The 18,550-nt window shown below is 45.1% G+C and overlaps 1 protein-coding gene across 1 annotated transcript in view; it reads right to left on the bottom strand.

The window, feature by feature from the left end:
* Positions 1 to 6,940: 6,940 nt before the first annotated feature.
* The window catches only part of HIRA (histone cell cycle regulator), a 57,450-nt gene continuing 45,840 nt past the window's right edge, over positions 6,941 to 18,550 (bottom strand). Inside the window, exons 21-25 of the mRNA XM_082243315.1 lie at positions 17,073 to 17,178; positions 15,439 to 15,561; positions 12,691 to 12,854; positions 12,189 to 12,277; positions 6,941 to 7,671 (exon numbers count right to left, since the gene is read on the bottom strand). Coding sequence (XP_082099441.1) covers positions 7,555 to 7,671; positions 12,189 to 12,277; positions 12,691 to 12,854; positions 15,439 to 15,561; positions 17,073 to 17,178 — 599 coding nt within the window. The 3' untranslated portion in view covers positions 6,941 to 7,554. The remainder of the gene's footprint in view (positions 7,672 to 12,188; positions 12,278 to 12,690; positions 12,855 to 15,438; positions 15,562 to 17,072; positions 17,179 to 18,550) is intronic.

Below are 18,550 nucleotides of genomic sequence, written 5' to 3'. Positions count from 1 at the left end.
ATCGCCCGGACAACATCCAAAGCGTGCAGCTGCACCTCTTTCGGATGTTTAGGCTTCGCGCAGAGCGAAGGCAAGACAATGTCCTCATTGAGGTGAAAATCCGAAACCCTCTTCGGAAGAAAAGAAGGGTTAGGTCGCAAGACCACCTTGTCCAAGTGCACGACCAGATACGGAGACTTGCAGGACAAGGCTGCCAGCTCCGACACTCTACGAGCCGAGGTAATTGCCACCAAAAAGGCGACCTTCTTGGACAACAAGGACAGCGAGATCTCCCTGATCCTTTCAAAAGGAGCACACTGCAACACGGACAGAACTAGATTCAAGTCCCAAGGGGGTAGAGGGTCCCTCCTAGGAGGGATCAGATGCCGTACCCCCTGCACAAAAGTGCTAACCAAAGAGTTCGATGCCACAGGACGTTGAAAAAGAACGGCCAACGCAGACACCTGACCCTTGATTGTAGCCAGCGCCAAACGCTGGTCAACACCCGTCTGAAGGAAGGACAACACCCTAGACACCGAATAAGTGTGAGGTGGGAACCCCCTGGACTCGCACCAGGCAAAATAAGCCTTCCAAGTACGGTAATAGACCTTCCCCGAGGAAGACTTCCTCGCATTGATCAAAGTGTGAATGACCTCAGGGGAGAGACCCCTGTTCTTCAGGACCTCGGTTTCAACAGCCAGGCCGTCAAAGCCAGCGACTGTAAAGCAGGATGGAAGATCGGCCCTTGCGACAGGAGATCTTTTCGAAGAGGCAGACGCCACGGGGCGTCGATCGCCAGATTTACGAGGTCTGCGTACCAGGACCGGCGAGGCCAGTCTGGTGCCACAAGAATCACCGTGGTTGGTTCCGAGTGCAACCTGCGAAGGAACCTGGACAGCAATTGAATCGGTGGAAACGCATATATCAGCCGGTATTGATGCCACGGAGCAACCAAAGCGTCTGCCCGAGGATCGCGCGACCTTGCCACAAACCGTTCCACCTTGTGGTTCAGACGAGACGCGAACAGGTCCACCTCCGGGAGACCCCACTTCGCGCACAACATCTGGAAGACATCCGGGTGAAGGGACCATTCCCCCTGGTCCAGGGTCTGACGGCTCAGATAATCCGCCTGCCAATTCTCCACCCCCGGAATGTGAACTGCCGATATTGCCGGAACGTGCGTCTCGGCCCAAGACAGAATGTTGGCCACTTCCCGAGCCGCTCGGGCACTCCTGGTGCCCCCTTGGTGGTTGATGTAAGCCACCGCCGTGGCATTGTCCGTCTGCACCCGAACCGGACAGCCCTGTAGCCTGTCCGTCCAACGTCGAAGGCAGAGGTGTATCGCTCGCATTTCCAGAATGTTGATCGGAAGGGAGGACTCTTCCTCCGACCAAGTACCCTGGGCGGAAAGCACTCCCAGAACACCACCCCAGCCCGACAGGCTGGCGTCCGTGGTGATCACCGTCCATGTTAAGGGACGAAAGGACTTGCCCCCCGACACCGACGGGGACTGGAGCCACCACAGAAGATCCCTTCTGGTCCGAAGACTCAACGAGATCCGAAGATCCAAGGATTGCGGTCGCCCGTCCCAGCAGGACAGAACCTCCGCTTGGAGACCCCGCGTGTGAAACTGGGCGAAGGGAATCGCCTCGAAAGCCGAGACCATCAATCCCAGACACCGCATGCACGTCCGAATGGACGAGGATGGAGCGTCCCTGAGGGACCTGACATCCTCCTGAAGAGTCCTGAGTTTGTCTTCCGGTAGGAAGACCTTCGCCTGGACAGAGTCCAGAATCATTCCCAGGTAGGGAAGACAAACCGACGGGCACAGTGTGGACTTTGGAAAGTTCACCGTCCAACCAAACTCCTGCAGAGTTTGCAACGTGACGGACAGAGCCTCCTCCAGACCCTGGTTGGTCGCAGACCGAACCAGAATATCGTCCAGATACCCCAGGACAGAGACGCCCTGGGCTCTCAACAAAGCCAGAACCGGTGCCAGCACCTTGGTGAACACCCGTGGAGCCGAGGCGAGCCCAAAGGGCAACGCCACAAATTGGTAATGATCCTCCGCTATGGCGAATCGAAGGTACCTCTGGTGACCCTCGAAAATCGGGATGTGAAGATACGCATCCTTCAAGTCGATGGAAGCCATGAACTCCCCCGGAACCAGGGCAGCTACCACCGACCGCAGGGATTCCATGCGGAACTTGCGCACACGCACAAAGCAGTTCAGCGCCTTTAAGTCCAGAATCGGACGTACCTTGCCCTCCTTCCTGGGCACGGTGAACAGATTGGAATAGAACCCCCGAAATCTGTCCCGATGAGGTACCGGAACCACCACTCCCTGAGCCATCAGGTCCTGCACCGCTAGATGCAGATCCCGCAAACGCTCCGGGGACAGTAGAAGATTTGAGGGAAAAAAATCTGCTCCCCGGCCGAGAGAGAAACTCGATCTTGTAGCCAGATCGAACGATTTCCTGAACCCACCTGACCCGCACCTGGGACAGCCATGGCCGAAGAAAGCCGAGCAAGCGTCCCCCCACCCCAGAGCCGGGTGAGGGCGCCCCTTCAGGCCGCACTGTTGTGGGCCGCGGAACCGGACTGGCCGGACTTTTGCTTACCAGTCCACGGCTTCTTGTGGGAGCCTTGACCCTTGGACGGCTTGCCCCTATAGTGTGACCGAAAGGCACGAAAGGACCCCTGAGGGGGCCGAAAGGAAGCATGCTTCTTACCGGGAGCCGTCTTAACCTTGTGGGATTGGGGCAAGAGCGTGCTCTTACCACCCGTGATCCCCTTAATTAACGTATCTAGGGATTCACCAAAAAGGCGAGAACCATCATAGGGCAGATTAGCCAAGGTCTTACGCGAAGATTGGTCCACCGTCCAACACTTCAACCAAACCAAGCGGCGAGACAACACCGCCACACCATGTACACGTGCAGGCAACGGAACCATATCCAGGTCCGCATCACACAAATACATGACACCCTGATGGATTTGATCCACCATATCCAAAGTCGCCTGGGAGGCAGAATCAGCCACCAGGACGCGTCTAAGCACCTGCGTCCAGCTCGCGACCGCCTGGGCCGCCATAAGCGAAGCAAATAAAGCTTTCAGCATAGAACCCATAATAGAATAGGTATGACGGGCAAGGGACTCCATCCTCTTGTCCGTGGCATCCCGGAACACCGGGGTATCTTCAGCAGGAATCGCAGTGGACTTATTCAAAACTGCTATCGCGTGGTCCACCGGAGGCGGGACACACCAACGCTCATCAGTAGCGGGCGTAAAAGGATAGCGCAGCTTAAAGCTACTCGGTACAGCAAAAGGCTTGCGTATATTACGCCATTGCTCCTTAACAGCGCATTGAAAATCATCAGTGCAGTGAAATACCTGCGATGTTTTGCGTCTTTTCTGTGTCCCATAAGCTGCCAAGGCAGCAGGGGGACATGGTTCATCCTGCAAACGCAGTGTTTGCTTGATAGAAGCAACCAATTCATCCATGAGTGCAAGCTCTTCAGACGAGCCAGGGGGAGAATTATCAACCCCCTCAACCTCAGCCTCCACCTCTGACCCTACAAGGTCCAGGGAGGAACGGGACCCCGACAAGGAGACCCCAGCCACAGCAGCCCCATCACCATCACCCTCTGAATCAGAGGAAATTGAAACTCTGGGCCTTTTTGAGGATTGAGCAGCCACCAGCATTTGCACCTGAGTCGCAAGGCTAGCCACAATCGCAGCCAAATCCCCCCCTGGGGGGGAAGCAGCAGTCCCCTGGCTTCCCACCAATGTGGCAGGAAATTTGCTTTCCTGAGAATCCATGCCCCAAAAGAGTAAAATTAAATGGGTGACCGCCCCTTTAAATAAGGCGCTGCGAACGTAGCCCACCGCCACACAAGCACACCCACACCAGGGACCCCCACAGGGAGAAGGTATACTCAGGCAAGGATACAGTGAAATAGAGGGAAAAAACCTGGAGAGACCGTTGCTGCTGCTGCCTAGATCGGTGCTCCTGGAGAAAGGAAATGCTGTATGCAGGGCGCTCTATGAAAGCCTATGGGAGGCTAAAAGAAAATGGCCGCCATGCATGTGTACCATGCGGCCGGAGCGAGTACAGCCAAAATGGCGCCGAAAACCGCCGCTCCCCCACCTCATGAAGGTGGAATAAAAATACACCACAAGTTATAAATAACATGGTGAACCGCCGCAGCGGCGCTGTAATGTGCCCCAAACATGATAGCATCAAGTTCCACAGCACACAGCCGTTCACACACTCAGACTGACACAGAAGTGCAGCACAGCCCCCCCTCCTTGCAGCCCACAGCATGCAGTGTGAGAGATAGGGAAACATCAATAGTGTGAACACAGGGCAAGGTAACACAGTCCCAGACTGACACCCCCCAGACAGACAGGTCCCCACATAGATACACTTACCTCTTGCATGGCGTGGGGGACCCGCACAGGCGAACAAGCCGCTGTACATGAGACAGGGAGAGTCGCATCCAGGACGCAGCAGAAGGTGGGTTGAGAAACCGCACAGCGTCCAGTGAGGTAGCCACCTCACCCAAGCATCCCTGCACGGAACAGGGATGGGTCGTTCAGAAAACTCAGGAGCGGTACCTGACTGAACGCTCGATGGCGGGCTGAGAAACCACTGACCCACAACCTGCGACCAGTGGGGTCAGCCCGAGACGCAGCCCGCAGTATCCTCTTCATCAGAAGACCTAACTAACGCTGGTAAAAATAACAGCTAAATAAAGAAAGAGAGAAAAACTCAAATAAAATCCAAAAAAGGAAAGAAGGCTGAGACAAGTGCCCCAGCACAGAGACATCCAGCTACTCCTGACAAGCTAGACATTGAAACTGAGTTGGATACAGGAAGTGGAGGGTTATAGACTGAGGGGACCACCCCCTGGGGGTGGGATATGTTAAAAGCCTTAATACTAACATATTCTGTTGCCTAGCTACTCCTACGGAGCAAAGGTCATAACCCCATTGTGATGAATATGAAGTGGGCGGCGACTGTCGGAGGACGTAAGAGAAAGTACTTTTTTGAGCGACGGGAGTTATGCTTAAGGCAACAGAACGCACAGATGTGAACAGGGGCCATTGAAATGAATGGAATTCTTCTTGTTGGGCGTTTTTAAAGCTGAGGCTTAGAGCAGAAAATTGCCTAGATGTGAATGGAGGCTTAAGCCACTGCTCTCCAGCCCTCTGTTGGATGCAAACACTCTGATCACTTACACCCACACACATCACAATGCATGACCAGCATGCCTGTATTGTACGTGAGGATGCTAAAAGCCCACCCACAATCCAGAGTGGAAAGAAGTAGAAAGCACCGGCTGCCGGGGAGCAAGGTAAGTAAAACTAATTTTTAATGGTACTCTAAACAAAAACGAGCAGTTAAACCTTGCAATGATAACAAGGGTCTGTTCACATGGGTGCACTGTAAAACACGATATGCGTTTTAGCATTTTTTTTTTTTTAATGCAATGCAAAATGTGTTTTACTTGCGTTTTGCACTCCTCTTTATCCCTGGTCACCCGTAAAAAAAATGTACGTGACAAAAAACACACTATATATAAAAAAAAAAAAAAAGAAGAAGAAGAAGAAGAAGAAGAAGAAGATGTGTGGTGCGTTAAATTTGATTAAAATGGAAGGTGCATTTTTGGTGTGTCTTCAAACTGGGTACTAAGGACATAGCAAGAAAGACTTTTCAAAAACACAAAATAAAGATGTGAGCAATTCGATTCAAAGAGATCTTTTTCATACAATTTTGCTGCGCTGGGATGGTGCGTTTCAGCACGGCAAAAATTGCACCGTTGTAAACAGGGCCTTAGTTTGAAATTTCCCCAGAGTTCAGCATTCAAAATGTTTCCAATTTCCTTACAGGGCTAGAGAAAAGCATACAAGAACGTAAACTGAGAACTTTATTGTATGAAACGGCTGTAAAGGGTTCACATTTAGGGTTTGGCGTTGACAGACTCAGATTTAAATCTGAATCCTGTAAACAAAGTACATCTGACGTTGATTTCAGTTGCCCATGATTAGTCCTCATGCACATTGGACGTTTTACAGCGGCTGTTTTTGGCATCAGATGTTTTTTTCTGCAGCCAGTAAACTCCCGAGCATGTTATCCTATGTGTCCATGTACACATAGGCTATTATCAGCAGACTATGTGTACAATAGGCTCTGATTTGGCATGTGATTGGACATGTCAAATCTGCCCGATGTGAACCGGGGCTTAATGTTCCATGAACAACACCCCGAAACAGATTGCAAAATGCAGTGAGCTTGACAGAATCGCAGTGTTCACACCCATGCAATGCAGTTTTGATGCGGGGAAAAAATGGTCCACATTTGCATCGAAATATTGTAGGACCCTTTTTTCCCCCGCACCTAAATCTTATCGCATGGGTGTTAACACCCATGCGATGCAATTATGGCAAACATTGTATTGTGGGAAAGTGGGAGTTACTAAGATAGCCGAAAGGTGAATTTTAGCAAAAAAGCGTTTTTTTGTTTTTTTTTTTAACATCCAGTGTGCATGAGGCCTTAAGGGCAAGACAAACTGTCCTGCCACATTCTTGAAGGGACCTCAGAGTGTGTGCTCCTTATAACTTTCCCATATCACAAGTGGAACAGAATCAATGAGTGATTATTCAAAGAAGAATGCTCTGTAACTGATGTTATATTGGAGTGTCCCATTTTCAGCCAGCCAAGCCAAGTTACATATTTTGTTCTCCTAGAGGACACCTTCAATGGAGCATAGCAGACAAAAAGGCCCAGAAAATGTCCTTTTAATAAAAAGAAAACAAATTACCCCTATCACCTCTTTACAACTCGTGATCTTAAAAGTTTGTAAAAAAAAAAAAAAAAAAAAAATATGCAATTTTTTTTTTTTTTTTTATTCGGTAATTAGAAAAGGAATGGAAAAAACCCTGTCTTTTACAAACATTTGAAAATTAAAAACTGAATGAGTACAGAATAGTCTATTGTATTACTTAGACACAGTATTCATCATGGTAGCATCCTACATTCAGCAGACATGTAGGTTTTTGGGGTTGGGCATTGAAAATTTAATTACAAGTTATCAAAGTCTAATACAAAAATAGTCTGTGATGGGGCAGCATTTCTCTATATTTAAAAGGTGAAATCAGGCTGCAAAATGACACACTGTTGCAACCTCTTTGTTACTTTGTATAGTGCAAGATCTTGGCTAAGCAATGGGAAACAACCCTCATTATGGATAGGGTAGCGCGCAATTCAAGTGTTTCAATAACATACTGTGCTTTTCTTGCAAACGACGACTATTATCTTCTCATTCAATTTCTAATGTTTTAACAGAAACTCTCAATCTTTCAGCAAATGTGAAAGACATAATGGTTACAGGGCTTCTAGCTGGTGCTCAACAGGCTAGAGCAGATTGTGTCATCCCAATGTCCATGCATCTTCCCCTCAGCACCATTGTTTCTCACAGTGGAAGCTGCCTTGCTGTTAATCTTCCTAAACTTGCAGGCATTTATGCAAAGGAGAACAACCAAAAAGGAGGATCTTGATGTGAATCAAAGTTATTTGTCCCTTAAACTGTCCAGTTGCTCTTGATACTCTGTGAAGAGTCGCTGAAATCGAAGATTCTGTCCAATAAGTGGGAGTAGTTCCTTGAGCAGCTCTCTTTTACGATAACCCTGGACAAACAAGAGAAGGACAAAATTAAAAATAGCCACGACACAAAGGCTGAATGGTAGACATTGGGGATGATTTAGTGGTTTAGTTAATTAGATTAGTGAACCTATAGATTTTATTTCACTCAAACAGGTTGCTAAGTAAGAGTCTACAAAAGAAACTAGTGTGGCTGAGGGTCTGTAGCTCTTGCCATAAAGTGCAAGTAGTTATAATATAATTGCACATTATGGCACACTTACATCTGGGTTTGCCCTTCAGCTCTGTGATACATGATGCCACAGTGTCCGTCACTGCCATTTCTCTGTTAAATTCATTAGCCCTGTATCGTTTCTCTTCAGCTATTGGGTGGCCAGAGATGTAATTTGTGCATATGTGCACTGGAATAATATAATCTCAACACCCAGTTCCATTCTGAACTGGGAGTGCACACTGCAGAGTACACAAAAATAAAAAATTCTACCAAGCAGATTGGTCCTCTTCTAAATGCTTCATAAAACACATCTCTACTCACAGAGAACATTGCTCCAGCCATTATTTGACACAATTTTGTGTAGAATTTAGGACTCTTCCTCTTTTGGCTTTCTGCTGAGGTGGGCAGAGGAGCCATGCGTCACATGAATGAACAAGAGACATTCGGGGGAAAAAGGTATGTAGTAAAAGGAATGTTTAAAATACAGTGCGGAGGCGTGTGATTAAAGATTAAAAATAGGCTTTAAACAGTAGAATGCTACAACACATTGGATTTTTATATATTCACTTCTATCTAGCTACCAGAAAAGGTTAGCATATTCTGGCTTATCAAGTGTAATCTTTAGAACAACAAATCAGTCTTTTAAAAAAAGGAACATTTCAGGGAAGAAAAACAAAAGCTATCACTGGTTTGTTTTTGAAAACAGAAGCTCTGCAGCAGTCTTCCGAACCTCATGCTTCCTCCACTACCTGGATAGGACACTTATCTAATGTCTTCATACTTATCAAGGCTCGCTAGAGACTAAAGAAAACACATGGATGACCACCCTGGAGTCTGTGCCTTTAAAAACAAACAATCAGTGATTGCAGCTCCTATAGGTTTAACCTGACTGCATGACAACATCACCACTAAATCCATACGGTAATACAAAATTTGCACGTTATTTCTCCTTTGACATAACTGTCCCAAGAATAAACCCCTTTAGGAGTTCGCCGGGTTGCGGAGTTGGGCATTCAGGTCATGTGACTGCTGTGATTAGCTGTCACATGATCAGAAAGCTCCCAATCACAAGTATGCATAGGGAGCTTACCAATCCCTGCCAGCTACCAAGCTGGGAGCGTGCACTCTGCACAGTACATTTTTTTTTTTGCTATTTATTGCCATTTCAAACAAAAATACAAATACCAAAGTATAAGCAGACAATTAGGCTCCTGCACTTAAGAGTTACATTGGCGACTAGAAATTGAGTCCAGGAGCCTAGGATTTTGTCAGCCGTCTGCTGTCAGGCATCGGGATGCCGCTTTGCAGATTCAGAGATTTGAATTTCCCACGGCTCCTATCCATATTTCTCAGTGTACGGACAAGAGGCATTCTAATTGGTCAGCACCGTCACATGGATGCGTATTCTCCACTTTTAGTACATCAATAGGATGGCATTGCTCGACGTCAGCCCTCCTCGTGGTGGTCACCCGGCACACATCTATCTGACATTGTGTAAGAATGCAAGGTCCGTGACTGAGCAGTGTGTGAGGCAGGGGAATGGTGCACAGGGCCTGGGCTCTGAACAGAATTTCATTTCTCAGCTGCTCCCTGTCCCACTGCTCCAGCCTGCCTGGGTGTCACTGCTTCCTCAGCCCCTGGGGGAGGTGGGAGTGCAGACCAAGCCCTGCAGTGGCTGAGAGAAGGGCACAACCTACAAATAGTTGGGGGCACAGTTTATTTTTAACTGGGCAGGTGTGGGAGACTCCCTTCATCCCCCCCACTCCCCATTGACACGTGTGGGGGAACAGAGCAGGCCATTTTCTGAGTGTACATATACACATTTGCCTAAAACTTTCACCCTCCCCTCATCTTCCCCCCGTCTCTCTCCCATCCCCTTATTAGAACTTCACTAGATCCTGTCTTTTAAACCTGGGTACAAGGCAGTTTTATTTTTTCAACCAGCAAGTTAAGAGAGACAAACTTGACAGATCAATGTTGATGTGGGAATACATTAGGCTAAAAAGTGTAGGCTTTACAAACACAACAAGCTGAAGTGAGAAGCTGATTGTTTGCTATGTACAGTGGCAACAGATTTTGTGTGCAACAGTTTTAGTAAATCTCCTAATTTGTGTCTCCTCAGAGGACTAAATGTAGGTGCAAAAGAGCTCAATAATTTCTCTTCTTTCCTTCATTAATCTAATTTAGCCAGCAAATGCTCCAAACTGGCCTTTACCTATGGTCACCCAACTAAGATATGCTTAGCTTGTTTACTGAATGTTCACATAGTATATTGTTTTGACTTGAAATATGATGTAGTCTTTCTTGAACACAAGGGTAAAATATTTACATGTAATCAATAATGTACTTTGCTTATTGATCACATTTCTGTAGCTTTTGTATCCTTGGTTTTAGTAAAATCTTTTAATACAAAAGGATACTATAAATTATAATGCTAAAAATTAAAAACATATAGGGATGTGAAATAAACATGTGTCCCCTGTTGGTCCTAATGACGTTTTTGTTAATGGCTACAGGCAAACAATTTATACAGTAAAGCTGTTGGTCCCACAAGGCACTCTTTAAAGTGGTCATCACTAAATGGCGGCCCGCGTCCGGCCCGAGCTACTGCTCTGTCAGGACCGCTGCAATCACGCCATTTGGCTGCTGCTTCTCTTCCCAGCCTCTGCCGCTGTAATTAGCAGAGCAGGGCCGATGGGCGGAGGCGGGATGGTTCTAGACTGGGGGCCGGACCGGCATTGCATGGAGAGAGGCAGCTGCCTGAATTAACTTTTCACGTTGGAGGTGACTGGCTGCTAGGAGGCGGTTGGCTGGGAGTCACACAGTCGGCTGCCTCTCTTCATGCGGTGCTGCTGTTCCTCTGCCTTTGGTTCAAGATTGTCCCGCCTCCTGCTCTCCGCTCTGTGTAAGGTAGGAGAGTGAAGAGAGGACATGGCTGTGAACTTGTGAAAATTGGGGAGCAGGGTCATGTACAGGGGGTAGTGCGGTGTGTGGGGATTCATGTAAAGGGGAGCAATGCTGTGGGGGTGATTTGAAGGGGAGCAATGCTGTGGGGGTGATTTAAAGGGGGGAGTGCTGTGGGGGTGATATGTTAAGATTATAGTGTGTGTGTGTTGATGTAAAGGGGGACAGTGCTGTGGAGGGGGGGGGGGTGAAGGGGGCAGTGCTATGGGGATGTGTGTTAACAGGGCAGTGCTGTGTATTTGTGTGGGGGTGATGCAAAGGGGGACAGTACTGTTGGGGGGGTGAAAGGGACAGTGCTGTGGGGGTGATATGTTAAGGGGGCAGCGGGGTGTGTGGGGGAGGGGGGGGGGGGGTGATGTAAAGGGAGACAGTGCTGTGAGGGGGTTGTGAAAGGGGCAGCGCTTTGGGGGTGATATGTGAAGGGGGCAGTGCTGTGGGTGGTGATGTGAAGGGGGACAGTGCTGTGTGTGGTGATGTGAAGGGGGACAGTGCTGTGTGTGGTGATGTGAAGGGGGACAGTGCTGTGTGTGGTGGGTGGTGATGTGAAGGGGGAGAGTGCTGTGTGTGGGGGGTGGTGATGTGAAGGGGGATAGTGCTGTGTGTGGTGATGTGAAGGGGGAGAGTGCTGTGTGTGGGGGGTGGTCATGTGAAGGGGGACAGTGCTGTGGAGGGGAAGATGTGAAGGGGGATAAGCAGCTGCACAGAAAACGTGCAGGGGTACCATTGACTCTTAAAACGCAATGAAATACAAGGTGCGGCTTCCTGCACATGGAAATTGCATGGTGCAAATTCACCATGCAGTTTCCATGCGACTGCATTTTTAAAAAGGTGCCAGGGCTTTTTCCCCAGCAGAAAATGCAGACACAGTAGCCCAATGGGCTGTCGTGCCTGCACACCTGGGCTTTGATGTAAAAAATCCGAGTCAACACACAAAAATGCAATCTGGACCTCTGCTGGAAACAAATTTTACTAATCAGGCCTCCATGAATTTTAATTCAATATCCCTGATTTAAAGCATAAAAAACACTCGAGTTCTATAAAAAAAAAAAAATGTAGAGAAAATTCTTCTAAATTCTTCTAAAGTCTTAAGAAAATTTGTACATACAAAAATTGTTCAAAAGATTGTTTGCTTTTAACATTTGATTTTGGAATGAATGAACTTTACAGAACAAAGACCATATAAACTGTTAGAAATTCATTCAAGAACAAACATTTCCATCCTGCTCATTTTCTCATCACTGCGGTCGAAAATGAATGTCAATTTGACCCCACTAATAATTACAAACAACAAACGTTCTTAGAACCTTCTTTTACCAAGAACTTTTGTTGGAAATTCTACCAATCTATGGCCATCTTTATACTTACCAAGATTCTAGATTCCCACTGGCTGCCAGAAGATTGATGGACTGGGCCCAGAAGATCCTGACAAACCTCCCGCAGCTTCTGCTCGAAACCTGCATAGTGTAATGTCATAAAAAAAACAGACTTTAGAGATCAAAGTGTTTTTTTGGATACATAATTTTGGTTGAACTGCAATTTGGGCATGTAATTTTCTGAAGAAAAAAGAAAAAGAAGAAAAAAGAAAAAGAAAGAAAGAAAGAAAGAAAGAAAGAAAGAAAGAAAGAAAGAAAGAAAGAAAGAAAGAAAGAAAGAAAGAAAGAAAGAAAGAAAGAAAGAAAGAAAGAAAGAAAGAAAGAAAGAAAGAAAGAAAAAGAAAGAAAGAAAAAGAAAGAAAAAGAAAGAAAGAAAGAAAGAAAGAAAAAGAAAGAAAAAGAAAGAAAGAAAGAAAGAAAGAAAGAAAGAAAGAAAGAAAGAAAATGGTTGTATATTTTCTCAAACTGTATTATATTGGTGTAGTGCGCCTCACCTTCATTAACAAGGAAGCGTGCATAGATAAGTAGCCAGTATCGGTACTCCTGGCTGGACTGTAGAATGAGGGCAGCTGCAATCTGATTCTCCAGGTAAGCCATGGTAGTCTCCTGCTGTACCTGATGAGGCATTGTGAAAAGACGAGCAGCCTGTCTGCCTGCACTACAGGAGACACAAAAGGTGCAAATCAGACAAAATTGTGCATGGGATAGGTTATGATCTTTACTTCTAATATCTCCAAGTTGTCAAAGGCTAGTCATACATCTTATGGCAATTAAGGGGTAATAAGACCCTACCTTCACTGCCAGGCTCACTGTGATCTCCATTAAAGTTTACCAATGACTGTTAGGAGCAAATCCACAAGGAAACATTGACACTACTTCCCAAGGAAAAAAAAAAAAATCACTGCCCATTTGGACTGCCAGTAAGTGGGAAAACGTCTGACATTGACACTGATGGCCAGAAAAGTTTATTTCCTCCTATTAAGGTGTCCTATATCATCCATTCATTAGGTTTGTCACAAATGATCATCTTATTTAGGCAGTCTATGTGGATATTTTTTACTAAAAATAGATCTATTTATGAAAACAAGTTGCTGAAAGCATTATTTTGGTCCCTAAACTCCATCAATGGGACAAGCAGATGTGTGGTCAACCAACATTCATGCTCAGTGAATCATCAGTCTATTACCAAGAACTAGCCACCATAATCTTTTGATTACGATCAAAAAAGGCTATTTCAGACTTAACCTGCTTGTTTTCAGCACATGTTCTAGGCAAGTACTGTTTTCACCAGGATATCTGTTGTGATCTAAATTTAGATAGGGTGCCCCTAGGTTTTGTGAGCGTGTGGTGCAAGAGGGCATCGAATCTGGAGCTTTCCCTTTAATAGGACCGATATATAGGTTGTGGCAGTGTACAAGAGCGCCCAGATGGTATTCAATAGGATGACATCATCATATGCTACTGCGCATACACCATCTTGTTTCCCATTCAATTCTAAGGGGATCTACTACCCGCACTGCCATACAGCATGCATCCCAGGCATTCTGCCTTCCACAACTGCTGAATTAGCTGAATCCTTGTCACAGGAACCCAGCAAGTACTGGGGCAGTTGTATTTTTGGGGGTATGGTCATCTTTACTGGTCTGGCATAGGCTAACACAACTGTCAGCAAGCCATAAGTTCTTGCAGGCAGAGGTGTGGGGAGAAGGAAAATAGGGGATCTCAGATTCCCTTGAAAAATTCTCTAGAGTCGTTTCTGTGCTTAGATCAGCTTTCAGGTGTTCTCACTAGCCTAGAATGCCTGGGATGCAAACGTGAGTGTTTCTCCTTCCCTTTTGTGGGAGGAGGAAGATTTGGAAGAAGGAAGGGGAAGCCAATGTGGATTGGGAATCTTCCAGAGAGAAATCATTCCAGGAGGAATCCCAGGATCAGGCTTATCTCAGACTAAAGTCAGCCATAGGTGGATAGGATCGCAGCCAACTCAGCAGGGATTGGCCAAGATTCGAGCACTCTATGGGAAGGATGGTCGTACCCAAGGCGATCTGCATCAGGGTGTTGGGGAAGATGGTAGCCACCTTTGAAGTGGTCTCCTATGCACAGTTTCACTCCAGAGCTCTGCAGCTTAATTTCCTGGCGGCATGGATCAAGTGTCAGGAGTCCTTGTATCAGCCAATGCGCCTGGCCCCCCTAAGACAAGACCATCTCCGGAATGGTGGAAACCAACGCACATGCCGGTGACAGGAAAAAGCTTCTCCCCACTGCGCTGGAAGGTCCTGGGGATGCCATCCTGTTTGGCTGGGGCTCATCAGAACCTTTCTCTTCAGGCAACGTGGTTTTCAGAGTAGCAAATATTTCTGATCAACATTCTAAAACTTTAAAGGATTCATCTGACCATCATGAACAAGTCTATCTTCGGTCTCCTTGAAAGTGCTGTTGGACAATACAATAGCGATGGCACATATCAATCATGAAGGAGGGACAAGTCACGTGGCTCAAAAAAAAAAAAAAAGGACCTGGTCTTGGGCACAGCTTCACATTCTCAGTATCCAGATTTAACAACCAACTGGATAGGTTTGTGTTCTGCACTATGGATCCGCTGGCCATGGTGGTGGATACTGTGGTGACTCCTTGGGATCGGTTTTCTCTACTCTTTGCCTTCCCTTTACCCCTGTGTGCAAGAAGGCTTAAACTGATGTTTAGCATAACTGGGAGGGGTTATGCCTTGGCAGGAACTCCTGTCTTTACCTGGCCAGTGTCCATTCACCTGAAGGTAGCAGTATAAGCCATGCAGTTATGACTGTTAACTTCTTTGTGTCCTGTGATGTACTCAAGAAAATAATTTTACGGATCAACCAAAAATCCCTATATCTCATTACAGCAGTAACTTAAGAATGGCATTAGATAGGTATAATGAACCAATGCGCTAACCAGTGAGTGAGTAGATAAGAATATTAATGACTGTGTGGAGCAGGGTAAAAGGCAGCCAATTTTTTTGTAGTATCACCACATACAATAAATAATCAAGTGATTAAGTATAGAAAATTGATTTTCTATACTTAATTACCTAAGAATGGCATTGTTGTGCAAGTTTTAAATTTGTTCCTCAAACAGTCAGTAACTTCAACAAGGTTTTTCAAAAGGTCAGATTGTATAGACTGACCCCAAAATGACCAGAAGGCACATATTTTTATATGTATGGCCAGCTTAACATGAAAGATCAAAAAGCTTCAAGATAAACTTACTTAGACGCTCGTCCTTGAACTATGGCTAGTGGTCCAGAGCACAATATGGCATCCTGCGAGGTCAAACAGTTCCTATAATCTGCGCACTGCGCCAAGGAATCTTGCTTGTCGGATACCAAGTTCCTGTTGTAGAAAGAAAAGCTGTCGATAGGTGGTTCTTTGCTCAAAAAAGGTATTTCTTTGGGCACACACTTTTTTTTTAAATAACAGAATTTTGCATTTATAGAGTGGATTGCTGTAGGCGAATACAGGGCATATTGTCAATTATTAGCTATTCGCACATATTCTAACAGTTTATCATCATGTATCAAGCACTTCCGTAAACTGGAAACCCGGCTTCTCCTATTTGGTTGTTGAATTTTAATAAATTCCTGTGGGTCAAATAATTACTGCAGGGAGGTGCAAGGTTTGTGAAGGCAGCTATCTTCTGCCTTACAATTATAAATACTGTACTGTAGGCACTTTGTTGCCTTTAATTTATTTCCATAATAAATTCATTTTCTTGCCAAAGAAATTAATAAACGCTCATGCACGCTTGAAAAAACGCAGCTTAGAAGCATCTTTGCAGCTGCTTTTCTCCTGTCAGGAGAAAAGTGTTTAGAAGGCCCCAGTGTGCATGTGGCCTACAATGCTAGACTCTAGGTGATATGATCTGGAAGGACTGATTACAAATATTACATACCCTCATGATGATTTTTTTAAACAATCAATGTCCTATACTAGTGGTTTGTTATATAGTGTACAGGATAGTATCTTTATGAAACTGTTTGCACCTTGCTACAGTGTAGTAAATATTGTTGAGCTTTTTATAAAATCTTGTGTTGTAATAGCTTTTATGTCTTTTAAATTTGCTTTGCCGATTGTTTAGTGTTATTCTAGGTTATCTTATACTATGGTTGTTAACTGTAAGCATCTTTGGGTCTTTTTTTCTTGCAAATTTATTAAACATATTGAAATCTAAATTTGCTTTGCCAATAACTGAGAAGAGGTTTTTAGGACTTGGGCACCATTAAAAAGTCTCCTACTAATTAATGCAGCAATTCAGGATTATCAGACTAGTATTCGGGTGCCATATTGCTTGGATTAAACATGTAATACAACTTAAGCCAGCTGCAAAACTGTAAACTAAAAAGAGGGCAGAAAATGGGAAACAGGCTACTACCTATACTCATTTGTACCTAGTTATAAAAGGAGCAGTATGAATGCTTTAGAAACAAAACAAAGGCAATCTGCTTTTTTTTTTTTTTTTACCAATTAGCTTTTTCCATCCTTTGGATTCCCTAGTTCTGAGAGGAGAAAAGCAAAATCACATGATCTGTAAAAGTCAGGCATATACAGGTTCTCCTATTATATAAAAAGTGTTCTCTGCAGTGTTATGCAGATCATACAGTAGGATACCATAGCCTGTATTTGGAGTTGGTATCTGCTCGGTTATAAAAAACCTCCTCATCAATCCAGGATTACTGCAGATTAAAGCAACTTCAATTAATTAAAATCATAAAAGACAGCCTTAAAGATAATCTAATTCTTGTTACAAAATCATTAACTTTAATTTCTGTAGTACATTTTACCAAACAACGTATGCACAGCATACACATAATATAGATGCAATTATTTACAACTTAATTTCTTACCATGTGGAAAGTGCAGGATGAAAGCAATACGCTTTGCCATTGGACAAGCTCAGCACAGGTATACCTCTCTGGGTAAGCATCGTCTGAGTAACTGTCATATCATTTCCTAGAATCAAGATGTGAATAAATAAACCCATGTCATCAATATCAATTACCATCAAAACAATGGCACATTCCATCTTTCAGTTACAGGTGGATACTAAATGATCTGTTTTTTTTTTCATAAATGTAAAGCTGACCATACAAGGCTCAACTTATGTGCCATGGGTGGCCCTGCTGCAGCCAATCAGTTGCAGTCACTGTTTGGGTATCCTGGTAGCCGATAATGGGAGATTCCTCAATTAACCCAGTTTCGTATGGGTGAGGTTATCTATGGATTTCTCTTGTTCAGCCCAGCTGAATCCTTTATATGTTTTGCCAGCTTAAGGGATGTATCTCTATGATAAGAGTTTCCAGCCCTGGCAGAAGACAAAATATGAAGTCTTCAGGAGTCAGGACCATAATGAATAGGAACAGTTCAACTAGTGGTGGCTAGAATAGAGATGTTGGAACTTGGGTGAAGTCACTCATTCATCCAAAACTGAAATACTAGTTTTGGATGAGCTTATCATTCAACATTTTTTGAAGCAACCTTGTTTCTTTCCCAACGAATCTTATCTTCCTGATAACCCCTATGTCCTATTGTGACATAGGGGTCACCAGGAGGAAACTGTGGCCAGGGACACTGATCAGTACAACCCAGATTGTGAGATAGCAGTGGTATCTAGGACTCTTCCAGGAAAAATTACATCACTGCCCATTGGATAGGCAAGTATTCAGCCTGTTCCTTTACATCACAAAGATGAATGAACATAGGTTCAGAAATAAACGGTGTGCGAAATGCAGCGATCCCTACGCATTTCCCACATTGCAATTGCACTGTGTTTGCAATCCGCTGCTGGTGTCCACACAAATTTATTGACATCCCAAGAGGATCGAAAACTCTGCGCCGTTTGCCCACACTGGATCACATGGTACAAAACAACCATGCAAAACAGTTGTGGCGTGGCACAAAAAAGGTGCCTGCACTTCTTTGGAGCGATTTGAGCCCATTCAACATGAATGGCTTCAAAACACACCACACGGAATCGCATGTGAATTGTGCAGGAATGCGTTGTGGTTCCTGTGTGAATCAAAATGCATGGTATAGTATAAACCAGTCCAAAAACCGCAAATACAAGCCATTCAGCACTCAGTGCATGATGGAGCATGACTTAAAGCAGTCCAAATATAGATGAGAGATTGGCTAGGAGATGTGGATAATCACAGTCACTGGCAGCTCCTCGAGAAAGATCAGGGAATCCCACATGGACATGTAAAAAATGGAAAGGGCGCCAGATAAATACAGCACTATTTATTCAAAGACACAGTTACATGTAAAACTCTGATCCCATGTTCCAGTGGTGAGTGTAAGAGCATGCAGGAATACAACTACGGTT

This window comes from Pelophylax lessonae, assembly GCF_965119305.1.
Source record: "Pelophylax lessonae genome assembly, chromosome: 1".
Lineage (NCBI taxonomy): Eukaryota > Metazoa > Chordata > Amphibia > Anura > Ranidae > Pelophylax > Pelophylax lessonae.
Note: the sequence above shows the minus strand (reverse complement) of the source record. Positions and strands in the feature narration are given on the sequence as shown.